General features: G+C 40.5%; 1 protein-coding gene across 50 annotated transcripts in view; it reads left to right on the top strand.

Annotated features, from left to right (window-relative positions):
- ATXN2 (ataxin 2) overlaps nt 1–26,697 on the top strand; it is a 115,208-nt gene that overhangs the window by 78,056 nt on the left and 10,455 nt on the right. For 27 of the 50 annotated variants that reach the window (XM_084996083.1, XM_084996082.1, XM_084996073.1 and 24 more), the window contains 5 exons: nt 12,619–12,803; nt 13,115–13,247; nt 17,255–17,308; nt 23,385–23,530; nt 24,451–24,678. In XM_084996083.1, the coding sequence (XP_084852209.1) occupies nt 12,619–12,803; nt 13,115–13,247; nt 17,255–17,308; nt 23,385–23,530; nt 24,451–24,678 (746 nt within the window). The remainder of the gene's footprint in view (nt 1–12,618; nt 12,804–13,114; nt 13,248–17,254; nt 17,309–23,384; nt 23,531–24,450; nt 24,679–26,697) is intronic. The other 23 variants (XM_084996085.1, XM_084996084.1, XM_084996078.1 and 20 more) reach the window with 2 other exon arrangements.

Below are 26,697 nucleotides of genomic sequence, written 5' to 3'. Positions count from 1 at the left end.
GATACTACTTATTTATAGACCCGATCAGTAGTCCTCCAAGCAATCCTGATTCTTTTTGCTGAGAAATAGTATTTAGAAACCAGGAGTTCCCATTGGGAGTTCCCAACTAGTATCCATGAGCTCCAATTTGACCCTTAGTCTGGGAACTTCCGTATGCCATAGGTATGGCCATAAAAGAAAAAGAAAATAAAAAAAAAAGAATCCACTTTCTGGTCATTGGATATGCTCATATGCTCATTGCTATTGACTTATTATCTGTTTTTTAACAAATTGCCACAAATCTTAGCTGCCTAAAACAACAAACATTTTATTTCACATAGTTTCCGAGGGTCAGAAATCCAGGAGCAGCTTTGCTGAGTGGTTCTGCCTTAGAGTCTCTTAAGAAGTTGCAGACTGGAGTTCCTGTCGTGGCGCAGTGGTTAACGAATCCGACTAGGAACCATGAGGTTGCGGGTTCGGTCCCTGCCCTTGCTCAGTGGGTTAACGATCTGGCGTTGCCGTGAGCTGTGGTGTAGGTTGCAGATGCGGCTCGGATCCCATGTTGCTGTGGCTCTGGTGTAGGCCGGAGACTACAGCTCCGATTCAACCCCTAGCCTGGGAACCTCCATATGCCGTGGGAGCGGCCCAAGAAATAGCAAAAAGACAAAAAAAAAAAAAAAAAAAAAAAGAAGAAGTTGCAGACAAGTTGTTGGCTAAAGTGGTGGTTATCTGAACTAGGGCTGGTGGATCTGCTTCCCGACTGAGAGCCGTTGGCAGAATAATTCTGGTCATAACATGGCAGCTGGCTTCTCCCAAAATGACTATTCAGAGAGAAACTGACTTAAATGTGAGTTGCAGTTTGTAAACCTAACCTGGAAGTGACATATCCTTACTTTTGTCATTTGCTGTACACATGGTGCCTGTGACTGGAGACTACAATATGGGTTGTGAATACCAGGAGGCAGGATCATTGGGGGCTATCTTAGCAGCTGGCTTATTTAGTATAATGTGTCTAAGATGTTTTAAAAGTATTTCTTCTCTGTTAGACTTCAGAATAAAATATAAGATTTCTTTGGAGTGTTACTTTTCTCTAGCATCTGTTTCACTAAGAATTCCTTAAGTGTCAGTTTTCATTCAGGAGTTGCTACCTTTTTTTTACTTCCATAATACTGTCTTCTATATAGTCACTGAGTTAAGTCAGCAATTTGACACACAGGTAGGTTAATCGAGTTTGTTATCATTTGTAAGGATAGTTTTTTTTTAATTATTTCAATTTTATTTTATTTATTTATTTATTTATTTTGTCTTTTTTTAGGGCTGTACCCACAGCTTATGGAGGTTCCCAGGCTAGGAGTCGAATCTGAGCTGTAGCTGCCGGCCTATACCACAGCAACTCAGGATCTGAGCCACATCTGTGACCTACACCACAGCTCACAGCAATGCCGGATCCTTAACCCACTGAGCAAGGCCAGGGATCAAACCCGCAACCTCATGGTTCCTAGTCGGATTCGTTTCCACTGCACCATGACGGGAACTCCTCAATTTTATTTTTATGTGTAAAATATTAATATATTTTCAAATGGAAATTACATAAAAAGATTATACGGGGAGTTCCCGTCATGGCTCAGTGGTTAATAATCCTGACTAATATCCATGAGGATGTGGTTTTGATCCCTGGCCTTGCTCAGTGGGTAAGGCTCCAGCATTGCTATGAGCTGTGGTGTAGGTCGAAGACACGGCTTGGACCTGGCATTGCTGTGGCTGTGGCATTGGCCATCGGCTACATCTCTGATTCGACCCCTAGCCTGGGAACCTCCATAAAAAGAAAAAGACAAAAAAAAAAAAAAAAATTATTCAGCAAAGTATTACTTTGATCCGAGTTTCTTCCATTTGTACTTGACCTCATCACTTCCACCCCAGTATGTGGATGGCCCCTTACATCATTAGCAGCTGATCATTTTAAATTATTTTCTAGAGTTCCCTGATGGCCTAGTGGTTAAGGACCTGGCTTTGTCACTGCTGTGGTGCAGGTTTGATCCCTGGCCTGGGAACTTCCACATGTTGTGGATATGGACACCTCCCCAAATTATTTTCTATCCATCCTTAAAATATTTATTTTCTGGAGTTCCTGTCGTGGCACAGTGGTTAACGAATCCGACTAGGAACCATGAGGTTGCGGGTTCGGTCCCTGCCCTTGCTCAGTGGGTTAACGATCCAGCGTTGCCGTGAGCTGTGGTGTAGGTTGCAGACGGGGCTCGGATCCCGCGTTGCTGTGGCTCTGGTGTAGGCCGGTGGCTACAGCTCCGATTCGACCCCTAGCCTGGGAACCTCCATATGCCGCGGGAGCGGCCCCAAAGAAATAGCAAAAAGACAAAAAAAATAAAAAATAAAAAAAAATCAATTTATTTTCTAAGTATATATTTCTAAGTATATATTTGTTTCTTTGCAGATATGCATTCTTTTTTTTCTAATAGCTCTATTTAGATACACAGTTGATCTTTGAATGGCTTGGGTTAGGGGCATTGACCCTTTTGTGCAGTTGAAAATCTGCTTATAATTTATAGTCATTCCTCCATATCCTCAGTTCCAGATCAGTGAACATTGGATCTTTTTTGGCTGTATTATTGACTATTAGAAAAGATCTGCAGGGAGTTCCCATTGTGGCTCAGTGGAAATGAACCTGATTAGTATCCATGAGGATGCGGGTTCAATCCCTGGCCCTGCTCAAGTGGGTTAAGGATCTGGTGTTGCCGTGAGCTTTAGCGTAGGTCACAGATGTGGCTCAGATCTGGTGCTGCTGTAGCTGTGGAGTAGGCCAGCAGCTGTAGCTTCGATTTGACCCCTAGCCTGGGAACTTCCATATGCCTTGGGTGCAGCCCAAAAAAGCAGAATTAAAAAAAGAAAGAAAAAGATTTGCATATAAGATGATCCGCACAGTTCAAAGTTGAATTGTTCAAAGATCACCTATAATTGAAATGCCGTAAGATTCATCCATTTGAAGTATATGGCTTGGTAGGTTTTAGGATAGTCCCAGAGGTCAGTCATTACCACAGTCAATCTAAAAAATTTTATCACTCCAAAAAGAAACCTTGTATTAATAATTACTCCCTTCCCGCCCCATGCACATATACACTCACACCCTAGACATGTTAATCTACTTTCTTTTCTCTATAATTTACCTGTTTTGGATATTTCATAGGGATGAAATCATACTCTATGTAGTCTTTGTTGACTGGCTTTTTTCTCTTAGCATAATGTTTTCAAGTTTCATCTATGTTGGAGTACCTGTCAGTACTTCATTCCTTTTATGGAATTGTATAAACCCCACATTTTATTTATCCATTCATCAGTTGATACTTCTTTGGGTTGTTCCCATTTTCTGACTAGTATGAATAGTGCTGAACATTAGTGTACAGTTTTGTGTGGATTTACTATGTTTTCATTTCTCTTGGAGTGGAATTACTTTGTTGGAATTGCCACACTGTTTTCCAAAGTGACTGTCCCTTTTTATATTCTTACCAGTAGTGTTCAAGGTCCCAATTTCTCTACATCCTTACTAACAATTGTTATTGTCTATTATCCTAGTGAAGATAAAAATAGCACCTCATTATGGTTTTGATTTGTATTTCTCTGGAGATTGATGATGTTAAGAATCTTTTGATGTGCTTGTCAATCATTTGCATATCTTCTCTGGAGAATAGTTTATTCAAATATTTGATCTAGTTTTTAATTAAGTTGTTTATTTATTATTTTTATTTTTATTTATTTTTATTTTTTTAGGGCCATACCCACAGCATATGGAAGTTCTCAGGTTAGGGGTCAAATGAGAGCTACAGCTGCCAGCCTACACCACAGCTCATAGTAACACCGGATCCCTGACTCAGTGAGTGGAGGCCAGGGATCAAACCCGCATCCTCATGAACATTAGTCAGGTTCGTTACTGCTGAGCCAAGTTCCAATGGGAACTCCAAGTTCTTTCTTTCTTTTTTTTTTTTTTTTCTTCTTTTTTCTTTTTGATTTTCAGGGCTGCACCTGTGGTCTGTGGAGGTTCCCAGGCTAGGGGTCGAATTGGAGCCACAGCTGCTAGCCCATGCCACAGCCACAGCAATGCCAGATCCTTAACCGCCTGAGCGAGGCCAGGGATGGAACCCAAAACCTCATGGTTCCTAGTAAGATTCGTATCTGCTGTGCCACAGCAGGAACTCCAGGTTATTTATTTCTTAATCACAGGGCTGTAAGAGTTCTTTGCATATTCTATATATAAATCCTTTATCAGATATAGGACCCACAGATATTTTCTCCATTTTATGGGTTGTCTTTTTACTTGCCTGATGGTGTTCTTTGCAGCACGGAAGTTTTTACTTCTGATGGAAGTTTGATTTGTTCTTTTGTTTTTTGTTTTTTGTTGTTGTTTTCTTCGTCTTTTTAGGACTGCACCTTCGGCACATGGAGGTTCGTAGGCTAGGGTTCAAATTGGAGTTGAGCTGTAGTTGCTGGCCTCAACCACAGCCACAGCAACTCCAGATCTGAGGCTCGTCTGCAACCTACACCACAGTTCACGACATCAGATCCTTAACCCACTGAGCACGGCCAGACATTGAACCCAAGTCCTCATGGATACTAGCTGGGTTTGTTACCACTGAGCCACAGTGGGAACTCCTATTTTATTTTTGATTTTGCTTTTGATGTCACGTCTGAGAATCCATTTCCTAACTCAAGGTCAGAAAGATTTGCTATGATTTCTTAAGAGAGTTTGCTGTGATTTCTTTCAGAGTTCAGCTCTAACATTTAGGTTGGTGGCACATTCTCAGGTAAATTCTGTGTATAGTATGAGGATAGGATTCACATTTTTTTGCATGTGGATATTCAGTTATTCCAGTACCATTTGGTGAAAAGACCATTCTTTTTTCATTGAATTGTCTTGGCATCCTTACTGACTTTATATTTTTCCCCTCATACAAAAAAGGAAGCACATCATATGTACTGTTCTGCACTCATGGGATTTTGGTTTGAAGACCTCCTGTTTCCTCAGAAGTGCTATATATCAATATATCAAGATTTTCCTCATTTCTTTCTAGTGGCCTGAGCCACAGCAGTGACAACACTGGATCCCCCACCTGCTAGGCCACCAGGGAACTCCACCCCACTATTTTTTTATTAAATTGTTTATCTTATTGAGTGAGAGGAATATAGGTGGATACAAGTCTTTTTCTATATTTCAAATATTTTCCTGTAGCCTGTGGCTTATTATTCTTTTTTCTTTTTTTTTTTTTTTTGGTCTTTTTTTTTTTTTTTGTCTTTTTGGCATTTCTTGGGCTGCTCCCGCGGCCTATGGAGGTTCCCAGGCTAGGGGTCCAATCAGAGCTGTAGCCGCTGGCCTACGCCACAGCCACAGCAACGTGGGATCCAAGCCGCGTCTTCGACCTTCACCACAGCTCACAGCAACACTGGATCCTTAACCCACTGAGTGAGGCCAAGGATCGAATCCGCAACCTCATGGTTCCTAGTTGGATTCGTTGATGGCTGAGCCACGACGGGAACTCCTTATTATTCATTTTTTAAAAATTTATTTGAAAGAGTCATTTTCAGTTTTGGAGACCATATGGTCAATTATGGTTGTGTGTTTTTTTTCCTATATTAACATACTTGAAGGTTGCAAAGATTCACTCCTAGAAGTTTTATGGTTTTCTCCTGAGTTTTGCCTTTTGATTTTTTGATTCATGGTTTTAAAGATTTTGCCCACTCATGTTTAATAAAATAAATCATATGCCTTCTACAATTTATATAACTTCTCCTTTTTTACATTTAAATTTATGACTCGGGAGTTCCTCTTGTGGCCCATCAGGTTAAGAATCCTGCAGGAGTTCCCGTCATAGCACAGGGGAAACAAATCCAACTAAGAACCATGAGGTTACGAGTTCAGTCCCAGGCCTCCCTCAGTGGGTTAAGGATCCGGTGTTGCCGTGACCTGTGGTGTAGGTTGCAAATGCAACTGGGATCTGGCATTGCTGTGGCTCTTGGGTAGGGCGGCAGCTGTAGCTCCGATTAGACGCTTAGCCTGGGAAACTCCATATGCCGCAAGTGCAATTCTTATAAGACAAAAGATTAAAAAAGAAGAAGAACCCTACATAGTATCTGTGAGGATGCAGGTTTGACCTCTAGGCTCATTCATTGGGACCCTTAGTCCCACGTTGCCACAGGTCGCAGATGCTGCTTGAATACAGAGTTGGCTGTGACTGTAGCATAGGTTGGTGGCTGTAGCTCCATTTCGACCCCTAGGTCTGGGAACTTCCATATGCTGCAGGTATAGCCATAAAAAGATTTTTAAAAAATGCTCATTTGGAAATTATTTTATATACAGTGTAGAGCATAAATCTAGTTTATCTTGTTCCAAATGGCTATCCAAAATTTTTTTTTTTTTTTGTCTTTTTGCCATTTCTTGGGCCGCTCCCGCGGCATATGGAGGTTCCCAGGCTAGGGGTTGAATTGGAGCTGTAGCTGCCAGCCTACGCCAGAGCCACAGCAATGCGGGATCCGAGCCGCGTCTGCGACCTACACCACAGCTCACGGCAATGCCGGATCGTTAACCCACTGAGCAAGGGCAGGGATCGAACCTGCAACCTCATGGTTCCTAGTCGGATTCGTTAACCACTGCGCCACGACGGGAACTCCTATCCAAAAATTTTTAACCCATTATATTATTCTGTAATTTAGTACAACAAAATATGTTTATTTAGGAGTTCTTCTGTGGTGCAGTAGGTTAAGGATCTGGTTTTGTCACTTCAGTGGCTTGGGTGGCTGCTGTGGCATAGGTTCAATCCCTGGCCGGGGAACTTCACATGCTGCAGGTGCAGCAAAAAAAAAAAAAAAGGAAAGAAAGAAGTGTGTTTAAGTGTACATTTTGATGAAAACTCTGCTCCACTACCACGCACTCCAGGCAACCATTGATCTGCTCTCTCACACTTTTTTTTTTTTTTTTTTTGGTCATTCCTGAGGCATGTAGAAGTTCCTGGGCCAAGGATTGAACCCAAGCCACTGCAGTGACAATGCTTTTCAAGGCTGCACCTGTGGCATATAGAATTTCTTGAGGTAGGGGTCAAATTGGAATTACACCTGCCAGCCTATACCACAGCAAAACTGGATCTGAGCCACATCTTTGACCTACACTGTATCTTGTGGCAACGCTGAGTTCTTAACCCACCAAGTGAGGCCAGAGATCAAACCTGGATCCTTATGGAGACTATGTTGGTTCCTTAACTCACTGAACCATGGTGGGAACTCTCCCCTCCCCCCCATTAATTGGTTTTTGAATATTGAAACAGCCTTGCTTTCCTGGTATCCTATTTATACACTTAGTTGTAGTGTATAATCTTTATATGACTTGATCTGATAGTATTTTATTAAAGAGGTTTTTGTCTGTGGTCATGGGAAATACTGGTCTGTAGTTTGTGTTGCTTTGTAATGTTTTATAAAATTTTGATACCAAGTTAATACTGGTTGTCTAATTTTCCAAATTTAACGGTTTAAGGTTGTTGATAATATTCCTTTATCTTTTTAATGTCTTTAGGATCTATGCTGATCTATACTCCTCGTATTGATAATTTATGTCTTTTTCTTCTTTTTTATTGATCAGTCTTTCTAGTGACTTATCAATTTTCAAAGGACAACTTCTACTTTCATTGATTCTTTATCATTTCCTTTCTTTTGCCTTCTTGTGTGTGTGTGGCGGGGGGTGTGCTTTTTAGGGCTACACCTGTGTCATATGGAAGTTCCCAGGCTAGGGGTTGAATACAAGCTGCAGCTGCCCGCTGCAGCCACAGTGATACAGGGTCTGAGCCATGTCTGTGACGCTGCACCACAGCTCATGGCAACGCTGGATCACTGACCCACTGAGCAAGACCAGGGATTGAACCCACATCCTCATGGATACTTGTTAGATTCATTTCCACAACAGAAACTCCTCTTTTGCCTTCTTTAATTTGCTGTTCTTTTTCTAGTTTCCTAAGGCAATTGCTTAGGTCATTGAGTTTAAAACTTTCTTTTTTTCTAGGGAGTTTCCGTTGTGGCTTATTGATAACGAACCCCACTTGTATCCATGAGGATACGGGTTCAATCCCTGGCCTCGCTCAGTGGGTTAAGGATTCAGCTTTGCTGTGAGCTGTGGTGTAGGCCAGCAGCTACAGCTCTGATTCAACCCCTAGCCTAGGAACTTCCAAATGCTGTGGGTGCGGCCCTTTTAAAAAAAAAAAAAAAAAGTCAAAACTTTCTTTTCTAGGAGTTCCTGTCATGGCTCAGTGGTTAATGAATCTGACTAGGAACCATGAGGTTGCAGGTTCGGTCCCTGGCCTTGCTCAGTGGGTTAAGGATCTGGCGTTGCCGTGAGCTGTGGTGTAGGTTGCAGATGTGGCTCAGATCCCGAGTTGCTGTGGCTCTGGCATAGGCCGGCGGCTACAGCTCCGATAAATTAGCCCCCTAGCCTGGGAACCTCCATATGCCGCAGGTGCAGCCCTAGAAAAGCCAAAAAAGAACACAACTTTCTTTTCTAATAGAAGCATTTTAAAGCTGTAGATTTCTAATTACTGCTTTAGCTAAATCCCTGAAACTTGACGTTGTATATTCATATTTTATTCAGAATATTTTCTGTCTTATGATTTCTTCTTTGACCAATGGTTTATTTAGTAGTATGTTTTTTTAGTTTCCAAATATTTGGGTATTTCCAAATGTATTTCTCTTTTTGATTTTTTTCATTCCATTATGATCAGAGAACACACTGATGTGAAATGACGTTTTCGTCATATATTATGTCCACGTATCTCTATATTTGGATTTTCTCTTCTGTCCTGTTTTAGCTATCTGATAAGACTACTTTCCCATCCATCCACTCCTGACTTTTGATTTTTTTTCTCCCCTCAGGTTTTCTTGACTTCTTTCTTTTTTCTTTCTTTTTCTTTTTTTTGTCTTTTGTCCTTCTTTTAGGGCCGTACCCATGGCATATGGAGGTTCCCAGGCTAGAGGTCCAATCGGAGCTGCAGCTGCCGGCCTACACCACGGCCACAGCAACTTGGGATCCGAGCCTCATTTATGACTTACACCATAGTTCATGGCAACGCCAGATCCTTAACCCAAGTGAGGCCAAGGATTGAACCCTCATCCTCATGGATATTAGTCAGGTTCGTTACCGCTGAGCCACAATGGGAATTCCTTTTTTTTTATTGTTAATGTAAACTATTTGCATCTTTTCCATTGCTTCTTCCCATTAGTTACTTAAGACATAAATTTATTGCATACTATTTGTTCTCTTCATGTTAATGTTATATCCTGCTACTTTGCTCTGTCAAATGACAGAGGAAATCAAGGACATGCTTCAGAAATGCAGCCATAGATCATATCTTTCCCGCATGAAATAGTAGGGCCCTTCTGCACAGAGACAGCCTCTTTGTCTTCTTGGCACATAATGTAGTCATTGTTTATTGCATCCTGTGAGAAAAAGTGAGTTTGTGTTTGAAAATGTGCTGAAGTCAAGAATATTTTGGGACAGATATTCTTTGGCGGAGTGGAGGTAGGGAGTGTCCTATGCATTATAGACTTTTTATTAGCATCCCTGGCCTCTACCCATTAGATGGTAGTAATAACCTTCATTTCCCTAATTGTGACAACCCCAAATTTTTCCAGACGTTGTCAAATGCCCCTTGAAAGGCAAAATTGCACCTAGTTAAAAATCATTGACATAAAGAAATGGCTAAGGTATGGCTCATGTAAAGACTAGGTAGATTGGGAGTTCCATTGTGGCACAGCAGAAAACAAATCTGACTAGTATCCATGAGGATGCAGGTTTGATTCCTGGTCTCGCTCAGTGTGTCAGAGATCCATTGTTGCTGTGAGCTATGGTGTAGGTCACAGACACGGCTCAGATCTGGCGTCGCTGCAGCTGTGGTGTAGGCCAGCAGCTGCAGCTCCAATTCAGCCCTTAGTCTGGGAACTTTCATATGGCATGGGTGCAGGGCTAAAAAGTGATCACACTGTCATCCTTAAGGATACTAGCCAAGTTCGTTATCACTGAGCCACAATGGGAACTTCCTAACTAGGATTTTTTTTTTTAATTTAAAAAAAGTAGCAGGCGTTCCTGTTGTGGCTCAATGGATTAAGAACCCACCTGGTATCTATGAGGATTTGGGTTCAATCCCAGACCTCACTCAGTGGCTTAAGGATCCGGCATTGCTGCAGACTGTGGTGTAGGTCACAGATGCATCTCGGATCCAGTGTAGCTATGGCTGTGGCATAGGCTGGCAGCTACAGCTCCAATTCAGCCCCTAGCTTGGAAACTTCCTTATGTCACAGGTGCAGCCCTAAAAAGAAAAAAGTAACCTTAACTGGTTTTTTGAAAAAAAAAAAAAAATTTAATGTGTGAGGGTTATAAATCAAGCATCTAAAGAAATAGTGAATGAGTGAAGCTCATTTAGCTTAATTAAGCAAACCTCTGATAAAAATGAAAAAATGTTATTAGAGTTTGGAGTGGCTTTTTTTGGAGGGGTGCACACCTGCGGTATATGAAAGTTCCCAGTCAAGGGGTCAGATTGGAGCTTCACCTGCTGGCCTGTGCTATAGGATCTAAGCCATGTCCATGACCTACGCTACAGCTCTTAGCAACACCAGATCCTTAACCCACTGAGCGGGGCCAGGGATCAAACCCACATCCTCATTGAATATTAGTTGGGTTTGTTACTGCTGAGCCATATCGGGAACTCCCTGGAGTGGCTTTTTTTCACTAAACAGGATGCCTTCTCAATATGTGGGAACTCAAGATTAAATTAGGAAAAAATATTACTGTGTTTGTTTCCTTTGTTTTCAGGTTTGCTCTTGTAACTAGTTAAAACAGTATATAACTAGCTATCCTAAATGTCAGCAACAGTCATTAAAAATTTTTAGCAAAAAGGAGTTCCCCCTGTGGCTCAGTGGTAACAAATCTGACTTAATATCCATGAGGACGCAGCCTTGCTCAGTGGGTTAAGGATCCGGCGTTGCTGTGAGCTATGGTGTAGGTCACAGATGCAGTTTGGATCTGCTGTTGCTGTGGCTCTGGTGTAGGCCAGCAGCTGTAGCTCCAGTTGGAGCCCTGGCCTGGGAACCTCCGTATGGTGTGAATGTAGCCCTAACAAGCAAAAAATAATGATAATAATAATGAAAACCAAATTATATCTCTACTTTAGCAGTTTCTTGTATAGTCGGTTCTGTTGGTTTTGTGAATGTACTTTGTGCCTCATATCTTCTGGAAGCAATGGTTGACAGTTTCTTTCCTTAAGTGGCTTAGTTAACATAGCATGTCAACCCATCACAAACAGCAGTCAGTGCTATGGTAAACATGTGAGTAAAAGGTACACAGAGCATTCAGCTAGCTTTTTGTAGGCGGCTAGAAAACATGTTACAGAGGAGATGACAGTTGAGCTAAATTCTTAACTAGAGCTCTAATGAGGACCATAGGCAGAAATTTGTGTGGAATAATAGAAGACATAAAGTGGAGTTCCCGTTGTGGCACTGCGGAAATGAATCCGACTAGGAACTATTGAGTTTATTGGGTTCGATCCCTGGCCTCACTCAGTGGGTTAAGGATCCAACGTTGCCATGAGCTGTGGTATAGATTGCAGATTCCACTAGGATCTGGTGTTGCTGTGGCTGTGGCATAGGCCAGCAGCTATAGCTCCAATTCAACCCCTAGCCTGGGAAGCTCCATAGGCCACGGGTGCAGCCCTAAAAATCAAAAAGAAAAAAAAAAATAATAAAAGACACAGTGTCATTTTTTTTAAGACTATTAATTTAGAAACATGCTACATGATAGCATGTGATGCTGTTTGGGGAAAGAGCAAGACATATAGGAATTCAGTGGCGGAAAATTTTAAAAGATGGATTTAAGATTAGTGTTGGATCAGAGTTTCCATCATGGCTCAGCAGAAATGAATCTGACTAGTGTCCATGAGGACACAGGTTTGATTCCTGGCCTCGCTCAGTTCATCAGAGATCCAGTGTTGCTGTGAGCTGTGGTGTAGGTTGCAGATACGGCTCCGATCTGGTGTGGCTGTGGCTGTGGTGTAGGCCAGCGGCTACATCTCCATTCAACCCCTAGCCTGGGAACCTCCATATGCCACAGGTACAATTTAAGGCAAAAAAAAGAAAAAAAAAAATTAGCATTGGATCTATTCTGTTTTTTTTTTTTTTGTACTTTAGTTTTTCTTTGAATAAATTCTATGCCCTTCTAGCATGTAGAATAATTTAGTATATTAAACAGGGATTTTCCTCAGAAGTGTGAGGGAAATGTTATTTTCATAGTCTTATAGTTACAGGGACTTGATCAAATCTGGGGGCAGTCATGGAGGATATCTCTGAGGATGTTGCTTTCAAGCCGACGCTTGAAGGACAGTTCAAAATTTTCCTACCTGAGAATAGGGGGTTGGGGTTTGAGGCTGCGGAATGAACATATGTGATAGGAAAATAGCCCAGAATGGCTGAAGGTGGGGGGGGGGGTGGTATAACGGCATTGGAGAGGTAGGCAGAAGAGTCAAATCATTCAGAGCCCAGTGGACCATGTTCATGTATTTTATGCTAGGGAGATGTTATTTTCTAATATTAAGCTGTCTTTTTCTGCAGTACCAAATATACCCCAACAACGGCAAGACCAGCATCATCAGAGCACCATGATGCATCCAGCCTCAGCAGCAGGTCCACCAATTGTTGCCACCCCACCAGCTTATTCCACACAATATGTTGCCTATAGTCCTCAGCAGTTTCCAAATCAACCTCTTGTTCAGCATGTGCCACATTATCAGTCTCAGGTAAGCCTAATTTGACCTAATAACTCTTGTTATTCCACTTAAATAACTTTTAATATGGTAAAGAGGGTTTCTTTTTTTATTTTGATCTATGTGTTAATGGTGAGGTAGACAGCTAAGGATTTGGGGGCCCTTTTTCATAATGTGTTAGAAAGTTGCTGATCAATGTAAGTGTTTAAAAGAAAATAGTCAAGAAAGGATTTAGAAGTTCCAAACTTGTTTCTGAAAACCCAGAGTTAAGACATCTAACTAAATGTACTTGACTTTATTTTATACTTTAACCTTTTTTCTTTTTCTTTTTTGTTTGAACACAGCATCCTCATGTCTATAGTCCTGTAATACAGGGTAATGCTAGAATGATGGCACCACCAACACATGCCCAGCCTGGTTTAGTATCTTCTTCAGCAACTCAGTACGGGGCTCATGAGCAGACACATGCGATGTATGGTAGGAAGCACTTTGTTTGTCTTTTTCAGTGTGTATGATTCTTTTTAATATGTTTTTAAGCTCTGAAAGATACTGTGTTTAAGAATCAGTCTGCTGGAGTTCCTGCTGTGGCGCAGTGGAATCTGTGGCTTCTCTGAAACACTGGGAACACAGGTCTGATACCTTGCCCAGTGTGGGCAACTCCACATGCCATGGTATAGCCAAAAGGAAAAAGGCAAAAAAAAGAATAACTCTGCCCCCCCCCCCCTTTTTTTTCTTTTTAGAGCCACACTCACAGCATAATGAGGTTCCCAGGCTGGGGGTCATATCTGAGCTACAGCTGCCCACCTACACGACAGCCACAGCAATGTGGGATTTGAGCCTCATCTGCAGCCTACACCACAGCTTACAGCAATGCTGGATTCTTAACCCACTGAGTGAGGCCAGGGATCAAACCTTTGTCCTCATGGATACTAGTTAGGATTTTTTTAGGATCAAACCCTTGTCCTCATGAATACTAGTTGTGTTTTTTATCCCTGAGCCACGATAGGAACTCCAACTCTGCCTTTTATGACATTGAGTGTCAAGAATCTAAAACAACAACAAAAAAAATTTCTCTCTGATGTGCTCTGTAAGTCTTGTCAAATCATTTCTACTTCTGTTCTTTAAATTCCTCTGTCTTCAAATGTCTCTCTCACTAAAATGTAACAGAAAGCATCTTTTGTAGAGAAAGAAGTCTTTCTCATCAGTAATAACATTTGGTATTCCCTTCCTAAGGCATGCAAGGAAGTTTTAACATAATGAAAGCTCTCTAGAAAAACATTCTACTTCGCTCCTTGGTCTGGATTACACAATATATATAAGGGTAATAAGCTGAAATTACTGTCTTAATTTTCTGGCCAGAGAACTTTGTGTTGGTCAGCTTTTCAGTTGTCTAAAGTACTAAAACAATGTTTTATTTTAATTAATGTTTTCAGTGTTGAGATTGTAAAATAAGATTTCCACTTATATCTTGTAATATAGATTGTTTTTTTCCTTTTTGGTCAAGCCCACAGCATACATAAATTCCCGGACCAGGGGTCGAACCTACGCCACAGCAGTGACAATGTCAGATCCTTAACCTACTGCACCTCTGGGGAACTCCCTCTTCTAATATAGAATTAATAGGTTATCCCATGTTATGTTTTTCAAAGGGCACCTTTAATTACTACCAGTTTTATTAAGATCTAAATTTTGTTTTGAACTTTTCCAGTTGGCATTTTGGTTTTAACTTTAGATAACAGTTTATAACATTTCATAAGTTCATGACAGGCAGCAACAGTTATCCTTGTCACCTGTAATTCATCGCTAATGCTTTCTTTCTATAGAGTCATGCCGTTGTCCCACTGGTTTACTAATGGTAGGAATTTTGCATGACTAAAAGCATTATTTTTATAAAATATTTAAGTCAGATCTTAGTTTTCCACACTTCAAATTTTCTAATGTGGATTATTGCTCTTTAAATTAAAATGATGTAATTGCTACATTTGGGGAAACATTTCTTCCAAGAAGCCCTTCCATAATTTAATTGAAAGATTGTCAGACTGATCTAGCTTATGCTTTTGTTTATGATCTTTTATCATTGGCTTCTCTTTAGTTTTCTAAACCAGGACTAAGTATGTGTGAAAAGGCATCACTGACTTATCACACTTAACTTTTATGCAGTTTGTATATATTTCACTAATTTTCCGGTTTGCTAAAACCTTAGTTGAAAAGTTCATTATGAGTGTTTATACATAGATTTCTGAATACATCATGATGTAACAAGTGGAAAAAACACTTCTTTCTTCCAATTTTTCTGGCATACTGCCCTTGGAAATAAGATCTGAAACTTTTTGAGCTTAAATTTCCATTGCTTTTAGAGAAAGCTATTTGTGTGCCCATGCCTTTGAGACATTGTAGTGATACTGTGATGTTGAGCAGAATCTTTCTTCATGTATTCACTCACTGCCAACATCTGGCTTTGTCTTTTGGATGGATATTCACTGAAATAGCCTGTACAGTAAATACTATATTTGAGGCACTAATGGTTTTTAAAACTGCCTCCCCAGAATATTCCCATTTAAAAAAGCAGTTGGCTTTAGACCCTCAAAAGTCCATTCAGGTGTAGGTAAGTAGGAGATATTGCAAATAAAATTCTAGACCTGATTTCAAGTGAAATCTAGAATGAACTAGTTATCAAAGCCAGTTCTTTGATGCCAGGAGAAAGTTGCTCAACCAGATCTGAACTACTCTCCTGCAGTTTACACAGATTGTATTTAATTGGTGTCTGTTGTTGAGGGCGGGCTAGGGACAAAGCTATGGATTTGGTATGATTCTTGCTTGTTCTCTTTTTGGAGAACATCATACCCTGAAAAGAACACTAGAAAATGAATTATTTTGTTCTTGCCACAATAAGCCATAATTTAATCTCCTATAGCAAGTTCATTAATTCTTCAGTAATTTATTTCACTTACTAGATCTTCCAAATCTAATTACACCAAGCATGGACGCATTTTAAACTGTAAGGCAAAACTTGCATAGAAATGCTGATTTTATACTCATTTCCTTTGAACAGTTTATGTTACCAAAGGAATCAATATTTTGAGTGTCAATTATTTTTAAGCTACATTCCATATGTATTTTTTAAACTTTTTATGGAAACAGAAGAATGTGGGAGTTCCCATTGTGGCTCACCAAAACGAATCTTACTAGCATTCGTGAGGATTCAGGTTTAATTCCTGGCCTTGCTCAAGAGGGTTAAGGATCCGGCATTGCTGTGAGCTGTGGTATAGGTTGCAGATGCAGCTTGGATCCTGCATTGCTGTGGCTGTGGTGTAGGCCAGTAGCTACAGCTCCAATTCGACCCCTAGCCTGGGAACTTCCATATGCCGTGGGTTGCAGCTGTAAAAAAACAAAAAAGAAAAAAACAGAAGAACGTGCATCCAGATAGTAATGACTATTGTATGTCACCTTTTTGTCATTCATTGTTATGGCCATAGCAAAAGCCTTTGAAATGACTGTAAAATAAAATGTTGAGTATCATTTTTAAAGTTTTTGGTATATTTACTATAAATATTCTAACAAAGCAGTGAACATTTACTAGGAGATATATATAATACACATTCTAAGTAACTATTGTCCTTGTTCGCTTTCTAGCTATCTTAGGAAGGACTTTGATCACAAACTTCGTCTCTTTGTCCTTAATCTCATTTCATCATCGCCTCTGCCCTCTTCCTCCTAAGTTACTTGTTTCCTTACATCTCTTCTAATTTATCTAATTTCGTTTCATGGCAGTGGTATTTTTCCTTCCAGAAATAGTAATAATGAAACTTTCTCTTCGAACTGAAACCATCAGGAAGAGTTAAAATCCAGAATCCTTTTTAAATTTATTTTTGGTAGTTTAATGAAGATAAGGCAAAAATTTTAAATGCATTTAATCTTCTACTTGACCAGCTAACTACCTTTAACATTTTGGTGCATTTCCTTCCAACACATGCACACACACACACCCCTCTTTATATAGATATTTTGATAAAAAATTAAATCATACCTTTGTTTAATATTGTTATTATTATGTTTCTGAATTTTTGGATCCTGTATCAGATGCCTAATAAACACTTTACAGAATGACATTTCTATTAATAATGATTTGCAAAATTGATAAAATCTTTTGAATTAAACTTGGTAAATATCATTTTATTTATATCAAGGTTGTTCAGTGGAATGCAATGTTGGTCTTTCTATTAGATAATAATTTTATTCCTTTCATTTAAGCAAGAGAGCATGTGGAACTTGACACCCCTGTGCAGAAGAAAAGTGTCTTTTGCTTCAACCCTATATTATTTAATTTTGCAGCAATGTTTACAGTGCTTGTCATATCTTGTAAAATAAGAAAATGAATTATGCATGAATACAAGAAGAAATTACTAAATATGTCAACCTTTCCAGAAAACTAGGAAAATGCACACCTCAAAAGGCTAATTAACCTTTCTATTTCCCAAATTCAGCATGTCCTAAATTACCATACAACAAGGAGACAAGCCCTTCTTTCTACTTTGCCAGTGAGTTGGGTTTTTTATACTAATTTTAATTGAACAGTAAAACACTTTTTAAAGAATACATGTTAAGGGAGTAGACTTGTTGAGCAATATTTTTCTTGTGCCAGACAAAATCATTAAAAATATGTATATCTGAAAATAATTGAGTTTTTAAAAAGGAAATATAACCCAGCTTAAGAAAGCTGGAGTTGATGTAAAAATTGAGTTGTTTCAGAAATTAATTTTTGCATACCAAGCAAACATGTGACTATTTTGGAAATGCCTGATACTTTCCTTGTTCAGAGAAACTTTCCCCAAACAACCTTTTTTTTTTTTTTTTTTAAACAAAACAAGTGCAAGCTTAAAAATTAGGGTTTTTTTAATATCCTGATAAGAAAAAGAATCACAATGATTTTTAATTGAAGAGAATTGAAATATAGGGGAGATATGGTTCAGTATTTTCAGTCTTTGCATGACTACAGGTTTTAAATATTCAGGTAGCAGACACTTCACAGATGTCTTGAGCTTAAGCAGGAAAGCATGACCAAGCACAACTACCTGAGATTATCTTTGGCACTACCAGCCTTTTCTTACCACCAGTGGATAGGTAAATGATTGCTCCTAAATGGAGAAAGTCTGAGCAGGGATTTCTTTTGGAAATGAACCAGTAAGGTGTGTTTTCTCTATTTGTAGGGCAGTTTTTAAATAAGGCTTATTCACGGACTTTTGGTATTTGGATAGGAAAGTTACTAACTTGCAGAAATCCTTTAGAAATGTATAAAAGTATAATATGTGTCAATTTATGTAAAATCCTATATTTTAGGGGATAGTGAGGATTAAAATTTTATGTTGGACACTACATTTTAAATGATTTTAGGATGACTCAGTGTGTCAGTCTACTAGATGCCAAATTTTAAAAAGCATTTAGAAAACATTTTGACTTAAATTTTCATTAATTGTGCCTTGACTTGGTATCCAAAAATAAGTGTGTACATATTATTTATTTGGTGCTAAGAAATGTTAACAAATTTAATCCTTTAATAGATGCTCTTTAAAAAGGAGTCTTGCTGTATATATGACTGTTAAAAGGAAACTCTGTATGTGATATAGTATGTAAAAGACAGTATCGGTGCCTTTATTATGTTCTCCAGTTGAGGTCTCAAATGTAGTTATCCTCACCATCTTACTGTCTCTGTTGGTAGTTTTGGAGTCAGTTTCCTGGTAAGTAGCTAAAAGGTCCTTAATCATCATACCTAAACATTAACTGTCTTAGCTCAACTTTTCCTAAAAGGGAGTATTAGTACTTTTTAAAAGAAACTAACAGTGAGACTATTATTTATAATTGAATTTGTTGCTTCATACCCTTATTCCCACCCCCTTGTACGAATTTTGTCCTGGTTTGTTCGGTCTAGTTGCCTTTCACTCCCTCTTTAATGAGTACCTTTATTTCCTTTTCTTCTGACTTTAACATCAGATTTAAAAGTTGGGAAATTTTGTTGTGTTTCAATTGGAAAGTTTTACCATGCTGGCAATCTCTCATGACTTGTGTGTCCAAGGTCAAAAATGACAAAACGTAGTTACAAATTAAACCCATAGCCTTGTGGACTAAATTGTCTTCAGTAAGATCATGGCTTAGGAAACTATTTTGGGGCTGTGGTTAGTGTTTTGAGGAACTGACAAATCACATAATTAGGAGTTTTAAACTTTAATGTCAAGGAACATGGTGAGTGGGAAATTTCTGGGATCAGTTCTGACCCCCCCAAAATTGTTATTTGTTTGATTAGTTTGCCCTAATTCAGATTTTGTGAAGGCAAGTTTTATGCATAGAAGTTTGATGAATAGCTAAATCAGAATTATTAGGAAAAATCACTTTATTTTTAACCTCTCTGGAATCTTTAGTTAAATTAATGAGCAGTTATAATAAAAGCAGTTAAATGATATAGACTTAGCTCTAGAAAGCACAATTTACTGCCTTTCACTCTCCACTTCCCCCTTTCCCTAATTCTCTTAGATTTTTTTTCCCTCATTTACTCTGTCTTGGTTCTTTTCTTTTGTCTTTCTCCCCTTCCAACCTTTCCCCCAAGCGGTTTGGTTTTTTGGTTTTTTTTTGTTTTTTTTTTTGTTTTTTTTTTTTTGGCTGCCCCACAGCATATGGAATTCCCAGGTCAGGGATCAGATCCAAGCCGTAGTTGTGACCTCCACCACAGCTGTGGCAATGAGGGATCCTTAACCCACTGAGCCAGGCCAGGGATCAAACCTGTGTCCAGCACTCCAGAGACACCACTGATCCTGTTGTGCTACAGCAGGAATTCCCTATCCCTCCTGTTCCACCTTTCTTTGTCTCGTACTTAATGGGACTTTCAAGGCATCAAACTATATTTTTGTTGTTAATAATATTAAAGTATAGGTTCCACATTTTGGAGTTCCTGCCATGGCACAACAGGATCATTGGCCTCTTGGGAGCTCTGGGACACAGGTTCGATGCCAGGTCTGGCACCGTTGGGTTAAAGATCTGGTGTTGCTACAGCTGCGGCTGAGGTTGCAACTTAAACTTGGAATCTGATCCCTGGCCTGGGAACTCCTTGTGCCACAGGGTGGCCAAAAAAGAAAAAAAAAAAAATTCCGCATTTTTCCTAGGTAACAACTCAGTTTTCATATGTGAAGGGGGAAAAGAATTCCCGGATCAGGTACTTGCTTAGCCGACCTGTTTTAAGCAAGGTGATGAAAAAGGAAGATATTTCTAATCAAATATCCTTACAGTTTATTTGCAGCTTATAATGTATGTTTATATTTGTTTATTTTTTTCTTATGATGCATTGTAGTTTACTGGTGTTTGGGTAGGGAAGGGATGGTTTTCTAAAAACAAAAGCCTATGTAGCTGCATTCAGCTTGGATTTCTTAAGTATTTGTGCTATGAATGCAAATGAAGTATAGACTAGAATATTCTATGGCCTTTCGGCATTGGTAAACTATCACAGAAATGCCTTTTTAAAATGCACAGTAGAAAGTACATCTTTAATTTTCAGATTTCAGGATTTTAACATTTTTCTAATTGATGAGTAACAATTATGAGACTTCATGGGCATAATCTCTTTGTGATGTTAATGCTTTTTTGTGTGTGAAAATTAATAAAATTGCGCCCAGCTAGAGTTTATTATTGTTACTTTTTATTTCCTTATACCTTGTTTAAAAGATAATTAAAAGTGAAATTTAAAACTTTTTAGTAAAAAATTTTGAGTAAATAAGGTTAAATAAATAGAAACTTTGGGATTCTATGCTCTGTCCTTATGAAACCTCATAAATAGAATTTGGATTTGGGAATTGCTTTCCCCTAGACAGACTTATTACAAATGAAACATTTGAGAATTTATGGAAGGGACGATTTTTTTGTTTGTTTTTGTTTTTTGTCTTTAGGGCCACACTCGCGGCATATGGAGGTTCCCAGTCCAGGGGTTCAGTCAGAGCTGCAGCTGCCAGCCTACACCAGAGCCACAGCAATGCGGGATCCGCGCCACATCCACAACCCACACCACAGCTCACAGCAACACTGATCGAGGCCAGGGATCAACCAGCCTCATGGTTCCTAGTTGGATTCGTCAACCACTGAGCCGCAATGGGAACTCGGTATGGTGGGGAGGGTGTTAATGCTAATGGTTTGAAAATAAGGGATCATGAGTGACTCTAGACATCGCTATCCTATAGAACTTTCTGTGAGGATGGAAATGTGCCACAAATTGTTCAATCTAATCAGTAGCCCCTAGCTGCATGTACCTGTTCTAATTATTTAAAAATAAATTTGACAATAAATGTAAGATTTTTACAAGAACAAAGGTACAAAGTTTATGTCAAGTCTTTTTTTTTTTTTTTTTTTGGTCTTTTTGCAATTTCTTGGGCCGCTCCTGCATCATATGGAGGTTCCCAGGCTAGGGGTCTAATCAGAGCTGTAGCTGCCAGCCTACGCCAGAGGCATAGCAACGCGGAATCCGAGCCGCGTCTGCGACCTACACCACACACAGCTCACGGCAACACCAGATCGTTAACCCACTGAGCAAGGCCAAGGATCAAACCCACAACCTCATGGTTTCTAGTCGTATTCGTTAACCACTGTGCCATGACGGGAACTCCTATGTCAAGTCTTCTAGACTAAGTCAGTGCCTAGATAATTTGGAGGGAATCTTGAAGTTAATGGTGTTAAAGAATAGCCTTTTAATAAGCCAATGAATTAGGGGAAAAGCACTGACTGCTTTCATAGATTCATGGAACTGTGAAGCTAAAGAAAGTAGTTATTAGTACATTATTTTGCCCACATCCCAGAAAACAGTCACCTACTTCTTAAAAAACACCCAGGGAATACATTGTCAATTTTCCTTGTTAATATGTTTCAGTGTATGTTAACTGTTAGAGTTAGGGGAATTTCCCTGTGTATAAACAAAAGTGTTTTGTTTAATCCAGTCTGGGTGTTAACATAATCTTAATGCCCCCCGTGGTATTGGCAGTGGATGCACCGGTGATCCTAGCACTGGCTCTGCTTCACCCTTCCCTCTCTGAAGGATAAATATGCAGTTCGGGAGGTGACCACTTTGGCTGAAATGTGGTGGCTCTTGGCCCTACAATGTCAAGCATTATAGAATTGTTTCATGTGTATAACATTGCATAACATTTACATGGGATACACTCAGAATCATTAATGCTGGTGAATCTCAGAAACCTTGCCTTTTAGACTGCTGGATTAGGGTACCTGATTCCAAAGTGGTGTCTGCTTCTCCCCATCAGCCTCCTATATGTATCTGCTAACACGTCATATGAAGAACATGAGGAACTATTTTGGAGCAGTTTCTGTGTATGGGCCTATCCTGTCAGGGTTTTTAGAATTAATTTGAGAGAAGGCCAAAAGTCATATGCTGACTTCCAAGAGATAATGTCTCATTGCCACATCAGTTTGCTGTCAGCAGTCATTGGGAACAGTGAACCCATCTTCTGCTTCTGATTCTTTTTTTTTTTTTTTTGTCTTTTTGCCTTTTCTTGAGCCACTCCTGCGGCATATGGAGGTTCCCAGGCTAAGGGGCTAATTGGAGCTGTAGCCACTGGCCTATGCCAGAGCCACAGCAACATGAGATCCGAGCCGTGTCTGTGACCTACACCACAGCTCACGGCAATGCCAGATCCGTAACCCACTGAGCAAGGCCAGGGATCGAACCCGCAACCTCATGGTTCCTAGTCGAATTCGTTAACCACTGCACCACCACGGGAACGCCGCTTCTGATTCTTAAATTGCTCTTTTAGAAGATGTAAACAAATGAGTTTATACCTGGTTTCCCTGTTTTGTGCCAAAATATGATCTGTGCTGAGATTCACAAAAAATTGGCTTTGGGTTCTTATCTTTAATGAACATATTTTTACTAAAACTAGCCCATCATATTTCTTTTGAGGTTACTCTGGCTAGTGAAATTCTTTCTAAAGGCTGGAATGCTTTGAAGGGAGTTAGTTTTTCTACAGTAGTTTAGGTAATCCTATTTACTAGATTTTATAAAGCAAAGATGAAAGATCCTTGAGCAAGGAAGCCCAGGGAGCAAACTGAGTTGCTTCTGCTATCAGCTGAGAGAGATTGTGGTCATTTGGCCCTGAAGATAGAGCCCTGACCTTGCCACACACCTTATCCAGCCCCTTACTCCAGCTTTGGTAAAAATCTGTGCCCACAGATCACTGTGCCAGCTGCAGGGCAGTATCATGGTGAGGTTAGCCAGATGATGGCCTTGACCTAAAGTATGTGTATGTGTGCGATTGAATAGTTCTGTTTATGCTTTTAAGCTGCCTTTTCACAAAAACCCAGTGACTCTTTTAAAAGTAAATTAAAGCTAATTAGATTTTGATATAATGTGTACAGCTGTGTTAATGTGAATAAAATTCTAGTCTGGTTGGTAAGCAGTAACTTCACATTTATTTTTTCAAGAAATGGATGGTTTAAATGGAGTTGGATATAGAGATTGGCATTGAGCATCAGAACAGCTCAGTTGATCAACTGAGAGTTGTCAAGGCATAGAGGAGTGATCAAGATCATCACACACGTCTGTTATACACACTCCTCTTTCTTTCACTTTAGTTTCCACTGGCTCCCTTGCTCAACAGTATGCGCACCCTAATGCTACCCTGCACCCACATACTCCACATCCTCAGCCTTCAGCTACTCCCACTGGACAGCAGCAGAACCAGCATGGTGGAAGCCATCCTGCACCCAGTCCTGTTCAGGTAAGGAGGAACTCAGAGGTCTTCACCAGAGCTTCCTCATAATATTTGCTGAGTGTTTTTTTAGTGTCAGACAAGATGCTGGGTACCACGTGATCAAAATACCTAGCAGCGTATAGCTTTGCAGGCTGCGTCCCTAGGGTTTAAGTCACATATTGAGAATAAGGTGATTGGTTAAGTTCTGGAAGCTTACCAACACTGAAAAATCTAATTTAACATAAAGTAAGGAATTTGCTTGGGACTTTTTAAAAATTTAATTCCTAATGTTTATATGATGAGGTGTGGGGTTGGTTTTTTGGGGGTTTTTTTTGTTTGTTTGTTGTTTTTCTTGTTAGCTTTTGTAATCATGTTTGTTTGTTTGTTTTTGCTTCTTTTTTTCAGGGCCGCACCTTGGCATATGGAAGTTCCCAGCCTGGGGGTTGAATCGGAGCTGCAGCTGCCAGCCTACCACAGCAATGCCAGGTCTAAGCCACATCTGTGACCTACATCACAGCTCATGGCAACACAAGATCCTTAATCCTCGGAGCAAGGCCAGGGATTGAACCTGCATCCTCATGGATCCTAATTGTTACTTCTGAGTCACAATCCAAACTCCTATCATGTTGTTAGCAGGACACTTAGGGAGCTCTTTGATATGGATCAGTTCCCTGGGGCAATAGTCTTATTTTACCACCACTTGGTTGAGGGAGTGTAGGCTGAGAATCAGGCTTTTCCCCCCCAGAAAGGGATGTCTCTGAGAGGCCTCTCACCCCAGCCTGCTCTTACCACTCTGTACTTTCTCTTGTACTTGCCATTGCCCCTCCTTTTATAAGGATGGGCCTGAGTGGAGCCTGTTTTCATGTGTAAAACTCAGCTTTGTGTGTGACGCTTAACTGCTTTTCTTTAAAGAAAGTGATTTTCTCAAGTCTTTTGTCATTTTGCAGCACCATCAGCACCAGGCTGCCCAGGCTCTCCATCTGGCCAGTCCACAACAGCAGTCAGCCATTTACCATGCAGGGCTCGCTCCAACCCCACCTTCCATGACACCTGCCTCCAATACGCAGTCGCCACAGAATAGCTTCCCAACAGCACAACAGACTGTCTTCACGATCCATCCTTCTCATGTTCAGCCGGCATACACCAATCCACCCCACATGGCCCATGTACCTCAGGTAAACCTGCTTTAGCCAACTTTCTGTGAAGACCAAGTAGAATATGAAGGTTATCAGATAAACAGCAAAGAGCCAGATGCTCTTCAAGCTAGGAAACCTTGTGTGTGATACCATTTGCTTGTCTCCCTTTTCCTGCTCAAATACATGTGATCTGGCCCTAAATGAATGTTTGTGTGGCTTTGTAATGGGATCAGTGAAGTTGCTAATTAGTCAGTCTTTTAACATTTCTCAATTGAGACTTTAAAAATATCTTTGACTCTGGAATGCAACTTAGTTCTTTTCCTTGCTGTGTCTGCTTTGTTATGTTTATATAACTTCATTGTTATATATACGTATATATACATATATTCTTTCTCTCTGTCTTTCTCTCTGTCTCTCTCTCTCCCTCTCTCCCCTTCCCCCCCCCAACCCCTTCTCATACACACACACAGACACACAAGTCTGGTAAAGAAGATGGGATTTCACAAATTCTCAACTCTGAGGTGATTACCCTGGTCCTGTCCGCTTGAATGTTAGTCACATGAGTTCCAGAGAAATCTTTCCACTTGTTTTCCCTGGTTGTTCATACATCTGCTTTGACCATATGTTGTACTTCTTGAAAGGGCTTGGCCTTGTACATTGGTGCAGTGTAACTTGAAGCTGGAAGCTCCCAGGTGTTGTTCCCATTTTTCTTAAAGAGCAGCCCTGGAAGCACTTTGGAGCTCACCTCCAGTGTAAGCTTGTAAAGGTTGAAAGGTGTGTTTGCTGTCTGCATTAGCTGCTGACAAAAGTCCAATGCAATCCAGGGCCAAGTTGGATTGTCTTAATGAGGAGAAGGAGCTGCACTGAAGTTGGGCTCTAATACTGTCCTTTGATGCCCTCCCTGGAGCTGTTAAGGGTGAATCGGCTGTATTTGATGTCTCTTTTTGCTGCTTTCATAACAGAACTCTCTTAGGCGGGTCTAAGCTAGACTGCCTCACTGAACTCTGTTTCCTGTCAAGCAATGCACCACTGAGGCTCTGGCATGGTGGGGGCTGAAGATGTTGCTCAGTTGGAGCTAAATCTCAGAAGGCGACCTTGTAACTAGAATCCCACAGCTCTGGGAAGTTGGGGGCGTCCTCCCCAGCAAATGTGTAGGGTCTATAGTGTGGACTGCAGTGGATGATTTGCTTTTGATGGTGGGGAGGGAGCCAGTTTAGTCAGGTGTGGGCCAGCATGGTTTGGCTGAATCAGGAGCTTCATGAGACCTGGGGGCCTGTCGATGGCTAGCAGAGGCTGGTGGCTAAGTAGTTATGTGAATTTACATGTAAGCTGGGGTTCCTAAAACCTCACTTTTGTGTTTTTGTGCTGAAAGAGCAAAAAGGTTAACATTTACAGGGAAGCCCAGGCATGTCCTGGGTCCATTTGAAGAGTTAGAACAGCATTTCATTTAAGGCTTACCGTGGTCTAGAACAGTGCACAGTATGGGAGGCAGGAAACGAGGGCTTTTCCTGGTTCTGCCAAATCCCTGCAGAGCTGGGATCCAGCTGTTTGGGCTGACTAAAAACCTTTCCATCTTGACAGTGAGACCAGGCTGAACTCACTATCACTTGGTACAGGGACACTGGGCTGGCCCAGATAATTTCAGATCACCCCTCCCCACCTCACGGGAGCCTTTAACTGCAACCCCTGCTGCTTTAGCAGCATATCTTTCAGCAGAGTCAAGGGGCCTGAGGTTCTCTTTCTCACTGCCGACTCATTCTTCACTGAGGTGTGCTGGTGAGCAGTCAAGAAGCAGAAGGGGAGGAGCCAACAAAGAGAACAGAAGATAACAGCCCATTTGTTATATAATAATCTGCTTCCTTACATGAAAGGGATGTTACCTGTAAAAGTATTTCAGGCCCCACCTGGAAGCCAGATTCTAAAGCATCATTGCATCTAACCTTCTACTGAGTTGAGAAAGCTGCCCTTGGATCGGGGTCTTATCTTCGTGAAGACCTTGCCCCATACCTAGAGTCCAGTCATCAGAAATGTTGAAGGCTAGGACATTGCAGCCCTGAC

This window comes from Sus scrofa, chromosome 14 (genome assembly GCF_054392235.1).
Source record: "Sus scrofa isolate SSC_HxYL_T2T_F1_AM1 chromosome 14, Sscrofa_HxYL_maternal_Yorkshire_Landrace_v2.0, whole genome shotgun sequence".
Classification (NCBI taxonomy): Eukaryota; Metazoa; Chordata; class Mammalia; order Artiodactyla; family Suidae; genus Sus; species Sus scrofa.
Note: the sequence above shows the minus strand (reverse complement) of the source record. Positions and strands in the feature narration are given on the sequence as shown.